At 28.2% G+C, this 6343-nt stretch overlaps 2 protein-coding genes across 2 annotated transcripts in view; one reads left to right on the top strand and one right to left on the bottom strand.

The window, feature by feature from the left end:
* Positions 1-1769, top strand: part of LOC126896030 (protein disulfide-isomerase A6 homolog) — a 4523-nt gene extending 2754 nt beyond the window's left edge. Inside the window, exons 2-5 of the mRNA XM_050668454.1 lie at positions 780-795; positions 870-1027; positions 1134-1292; positions 1356-1769. Coding sequence (XP_050524411.1) covers positions 780-795; positions 870-1027; positions 1134-1292; positions 1356-1551 — 529 coding nt within the window. The 3' untranslated portion in view covers positions 1552-1769. The remainder of the gene's footprint in view (positions 1-779; positions 796-869; positions 1028-1133; positions 1293-1355) is intronic.
* Positions 1770-2798: 1029 nt separating this feature from the next.
* Positions 2799-4781, bottom strand: LOC126896029 (regulator of nonsense transcripts 1 homolog). The gene has a single exon (XM_050668453.1). It carries the CDS (start codon positions 4779-4781, stop codon positions 2799-2801), a length of 1983 nt encoding a protein of 660 aa, XP_050524410.1.
* Between the last annotated feature and the right edge of the window lie 1562 nt (positions 4782-6343).

The following is a 6343-nucleotide window of genomic DNA, read 5'->3' as shown; positions in this document are numbered from 1 at the left end:
TAGTAATTATAAAATTTCCAGATTGCATATTAATCTTAAAAATTTCATTTTTTTCAATTTAATAATGTCAATTTCAAACTTGCAAGTTGAAATATAAGTTATGGTAACAAATTCATTTTTTAGCTTCGATGCGAAGCTGAGAAGGTATTTTTCATTAAAACTTTCACTTTAAAAGACAATAAAAAATAGGTTCAAAATGATTACCTTTAACATATTAAAAATCAAAATCAGTATTAATTTAATACAATTTTTTTTGTTCTTAATTATTTTTTTTTATATGTAAATACTTATTTTTTAATAATAAGTAATAATATTAAAACTTAGAAGTAATAGAAAAAGTTTAATTGCACATTTGAAAACATCGCGAAAAGTTTATTTAGAAAAGTATATTTTTTTTCTGATGAAAGTTTCTTTTGTTTAGTGTATTTATTCATAAATTACAAAAAATTTTTAATAATCCCTTTTTCATTCGACATACTTTATCTTAATCAGGGTATTAATAAGGAACTAGCAGATCATGCAGCTTTAGTAATTATCCACCAATTTCTTAGAANTAGCTTTTGTAATTATCCACCAATTTCTTAGAATTAAACACTATCTACTGATTTGCATCGAAGCGTTTCTTATGATAGTGATTTTAATCACTGTCAGATTAAATCTATACTGGACCCAACTATGCAACGTACCCACTATGCCGCGACTTCACTGTGCTGGGTTTTTTNCAAATTTTTCTTATTTTACCGAACTTATTTTTTTTTGAATCTTGAAAATTGTATAAGATTTTTGTTTTATATAGTACTTTCTGAAATTTAATCTACATTTTTATATTGAAATAAATAATTTACCTTTAATCAATCATATTGTACTAGGTTATAAATGAAGATACCTTCAAGTCTGGATGTTCAGAATATGCTTTATGTGTAATTGCTGTATTGCCTCATATCTTAGATTGTCAGTCCAGTTGTCGTAATGAATACATCAAAATGTTGGGCTCATTGGGAGATAAATTTAAACAAAAGATTTGGGGGTAAACTACATCACTTAATTATATTAGAAAATTATTACTTTTTAATTTTACTTAAAAACATTTACTGTCCTTATTCTTTTGTGATTACAAGTTCTTATTTTTTCAGATGGTTATGGTCTGAAGCAGGAAATCAGTCTGAATTGGAATCATCATTAGAAATTGGTGGATTTGGTTATCCTGCATTAGCAGTTTTAAATGTTAAAAAAATGAAGTACACTATTTTAAGGGGATCTTTTTCAAAAGATAGCATTAATGAATTTTTGAGGTTTATATATTTTTTTTATTAAAAATTATTCAGTTTTGATAATTTGTTTAAAAAAAAAACTAGGGATTTATCATATGGACGTGGACGAACAGCTCCAGTCAGAGGTGCTGAATTACCTAAAATTAATACAATNGGTGCTGAATTGCCTAAAATTAATACAACTGAACCTTGGGATGGAAAAGATGGTGAATTACCCCAAGTAGAAGATATTGATTTATCAGATGTTGAATTAGATGGTCCTTCTAAAGAAGAATTATAAAAACTGTTATACTAACTCTATTTATTTATTTTTTTAAGACTGAACAAGTTCTATATAAAAATTAATATCTAACCACTTGGTCCTATGACTTTTCATTAGTCTAAAACAGCTATTTTCAAATCAATCCTATTTTAACAAAAATCATTTTAACAATAATCCCACTTTTCCATTATAATTTAATGTTAAGTAGAATTTTGTAATATGAAAATCAAATTTAATTATACTTCCATAGTTGAAATTAATTAAGTATTAGAATATTAAATTTTTTTTGTATTAAATGAAAAAAAAAAATTAGTATAATTTTTATTTTATTAAAATAACCTGTTATTTATTCTAAGTCTCTTCCATATGTTATAACAATGATATAAAAACATTTAAACTAAACTAAATTTAAAGATTTTAAATATTTTTAAACTAATAGTTTTGCCTAAAACAATTAAAAATATTTTTATGGCTATTATACCTATTTAAACTTTTTCTAATTTCTCTTTACTTATATTAAATTATTTTATAGTTGGTGTAATATTTAAAGTTGAATGTTAATTTTATATATCTAAAATAAATTCTCAAAGTAATGTGCCAACTATATCCATTAATTAATCCCAATAATAAAATAATAATAATAACACTTAGAATTTTATTTTAATTATTCATTGAATGGATATCATTTAACTCAGTGTAAAATTAAAATAAAACAATAAATTTTTAAACAATGCATATTTTTATTTAAGCTCCCAATTTTATTAAATTGATATTGATTAATATGAAGTACATTTTAATTTGATTCTTACAAAGTTATTTTAATTAAATCATTTTTTTCACAATTTTATAGCTCAATAAGACATGAAGTGTAGGTTACTTAACCATGGATAATTTAGAATATGTGGTTTAATACTTGTCTTGCTTAGCAAACGGAACTACTCGTAACCAAGTCTCAAACCTAAACTTACGTACATCAGATAGTGCCGCATACCAATTAGACAACACCTCCCTCTAAGTTATATGATACTTAATGAATTATCAAATTAATCAATTACTTTAAAGTAGAGGTGAATAAAAAAAGTTAATTTTTTTAAATAAAATATGTTTTTAATTTTAAAAATAGAACAGTATGTATAATAAATAATTGATGTATCAAAAATAACTAATTAATAATAATAATTTTTTTTTAAATTTAGAGTATCAAACAATTAAAGAAAAATTAATAAAATAAAATTACTCATAAGTAAATGCTATGATATATATAATTAATCAAACTTAATATGTGCTGTACGCATATCATCAACTGTTCCTTCCACAATCAAATTTCTGTCGTCATAATACCGTAGTAAACTTTTCCACGTAGGGTTTTTAACCAAAAAGTTAGCGTTACCAACTAAAAAAAGACCAAACTTTGCACGCGTAAGTGCCACATTTAGCCGACGGACACAGTTCAGGAAACCAACGACGTTTCTCTCGTTCGAGCGGACACACGATATAATAATGTACTCCTTTTCACGGCCTTGAAAAGCGTCCACACTACTGACTTCCACCCCTTTGTTCTTGTTTAGAATTTGTTTCAAAAGTGATCGCTGTCCTTCATATGGAGTTATAACACCAATTTGATTTGGAGTAGCTCCTTTGCTAAGGAGTTTGGCTACTAGTTGTTCAACAACTTTCGCCTCTCCATAGTTCAAGAAAGACGTGCCCGATCGCGATTTTCGTTCGTTGGCATCGGAAGAGTAAAATACCATCGGCACATTTGGGTTAGGCCACGTGAAATCAATCGACCCAGTTCGGTCGCTACAAGTTACGCCGTTCCTAATCGTACTCTCGTACATAGTTTGTGAAGCGTACTCGCTGATCTCGGGGTGCATTCTGTACTGTACAGTTAAACGAAATGGTTGTAGGCCAGCAGCTACCAATCTCTCGAACAGAGAACGATGCAGACCTCCGTTTCTAGTGTCCGGACACGTAACAACCGGCCCCAACTGACAGTGGTCACCTATTAACACCACTTTTTTGGCTCCGTGGGTGATTGGAATGATGCATTCCGGTTCTAAGCCTTGAGCGCATTCATCCACGACCACCGAAGAAAAATTGATTTTTTCTAAACGGTTGTCGCCGGCGCCGGAGCAAGTTGTGCACACCACTCGACAATTCGCTAGACAGTCGATTTCCGCCATTCTTCTCAGATAATTGTAGTCCCTTCTCTCATTTGGGCTCAACTCGACACCTTGATCAATCTGCCCTTGAAGAGTTTTAAATTCTGAATGACCAGCAAGCTTTTTAATTTGTTCACTAAGATATATATTTGAAAGATCACTTTTAACCGTCTCTTTCGTTTTTTTCACAAGTCTCACGACATCGATGCCTGTTTTAGCCACGGCATTTGCCAAGTTATCAACAGCGTTGTTCGACGGTGCACAAACTAATACGGTTCCGGACTTGGACAGATTGTATACAATATTGGCACAAGTAACCGTTTTTCCAGTACCGGGAGGCCCTTGGATTAGAGAAACTGGCGTGCGTAGGGCATGGCTCACAGCAGACAGCTGTGACTCATTCAAACCAGGTAAATTGGGAGCTAATAGGCTGTTATCTGTCAGATTTTCGTCACGTTCGGGTGAATGTTGTTGTTGACGTCCGAGCAACATTGATCTTACTTCAGGTGAAACAGATTCGTACTTGTAAGAAAAAGTAGCAAGTGCCGCTTCCATCCGAGTGTAAGGGGTTTTATCAAATGACTTTTTTAAAGTTGCCGGTGTCCCAATTGGCAAGTCGATTGAAAAATTTACTTCTACATCAACAACGCTCATGAACTGGTCGAAGTTCGTAACAATTCCTTTTATGGCGTTGGTCATTTTTGGACTTGAAATCCATAATTCTTCGTCAACTACAAATACATTATTTTTACTACTCATTTGAAAACGTACTTTTGATTTTTTATTGTAGTTTTGAGAGCTAACGATTTTGCATTCAAACGAATGTTTTTCGCCCAGTTTTAAATTGTACGAGCATTCAGCACTTATTAATGGCTGGAAAAAATGCCCGTATTTTTTTGACGAAGAAAATACACAGGGGATATTTGTTGGAGGGACAGTTGAATGCGGAGAACATGGCGATGGTAGTTTATCATCTTCAGCGTTCAGTTCATTAATTTGTATGACTTTTGTTTCCGTTTTCTCAAAAAGTGTACAGTAATCAATAATTTTCAACAGTGTTATGACAACAGCACAATACATTGCCATTGTCCTGATGAAGTCATTTTCTGTAATGAAATAAATTCCACACCAAAATACGAGATGGTAAATTTTCCACATAACCTTTGACTGCATACTGGTAGCAAGAGATGTTCTTGATGTATTTAATTAAAAAAAATTTAAGCACTTAGTATGAAGTTAGAATAACGAAAAATTGTCACGTTTATATTTAATTTAAAAAAGGTTACATTTTGAAAGTGTTCCACTCCTTTTATATGAAAAATTTTGTCATATAGTGGCCAGCAAAAAAATAAAAAAGTATTCTTTTTGGCCAACATCATTTTTTTAAGGAGCCAAAAAAGTGTTCTAAAATAACAACTAAGTAAAAAAAAATTTTTTGATTTATTAATTATTTATTTTACAACAAACATGCAGTTTGATCGAGGCTTTAAATTATGCAGTACTAATCTAAACTTTGAATAAAACAAGCTTTTCAAATTAGAAAATATTCAATTCATTAAATCTAATTTTAGTATAATAAACACCTAGCAAAAAATATTTGTTTATTTTTCTTCGTGGTATTATGAATTCTAATTAATTTAAGGGAATTTTTCAAATATTTTACTTATATAGTTTTTTTACACTAAGTTTTGCTTTAGAAAGTTAACGAATTAGCAATATTATTAAAATAAAAAAAAATCTTAACTTTTAATAAATCTTAAAAAATATTGTTTTTTTTACAAAAAGTAAATTTCATGTTGTTTAATTGCTTTGTCATGTTTTTGCATTTAACTAGTAAACATTATGTTTTAGAATGTTTTCGTAGAGAATAAGCCTAATTTATTTAAACCTTTAGTAAGTTTTTATTCAATATTAAAATAATTGAATTTCAAAAGTGAAAGTAGATTGTACATCTATTTTAAAACCACAAGGGTTTTCTTTATAAAGAATCTTTTAAAAATTACATATTTTCATTTTTAGTAGGTGTAATGAAATTAATTCATGTCAAACAACATATCAATTAATACTTGAAAAGTTATATTATTAGTACTATCTGCTAAATAAACTGAATCATTAAAATTCAAAGTGGTATAAAATAAATTAAATCAAATGAATTTTCGCAAAATTCCATCCAAATTTGATGAAAGTATGCTATTAACTCTGTCAAATATTTATTATGTTAATTAAATGGAGTTAATTTTAAATTTTAACAAGAATATAAATTTTTTAGTTGTTGCTATAGAATAAGCCAATTAAAATTAATAAAAAATGTATACAAACCAAATTGTATGATTTATAAAATGTCATAAATTTTGTAATATTTTTTGATAAATGTTAGTAATAAAAAAAAATACAGTTGTAAAGTTAATGTCAAATAATTTTAATATTTATTTTATTATATTTAACAAAGTTAAATAAAATAAAGGTCATAAGACATAAAAAATTAAACTTATTAATTTTTTTTTACTTTTTTAAAGTCGAAAAAGTAATTTTTAAATTTGAGTGAGCTTAAATAGCCAACTTTTTAGCTTTGATGCGAAATTTTTATATGTAAATACTAATTTTTAATAATATTAAAACTTAGAAGTGATAGAAAAAGTCTAATTTCA

This window comes from Daktulosphaira vitifoliae, unplaced genomic scaffold, assembly GCF_025091365.1.
Source record: "Daktulosphaira vitifoliae isolate Bord-2020 unplaced genomic scaffold, ASM2509136v1 Scaffold_1, whole genome shotgun sequence".
NCBI lineage: Eukaryota > Metazoa > Arthropoda > Insecta > Hemiptera > Phylloxeridae > Daktulosphaira > Daktulosphaira vitifoliae.
The sequence above is the reverse complement of the archived record's forward strand: the minus strand, read 5'-3'. Positions and strand labels throughout refer to the sequence as shown.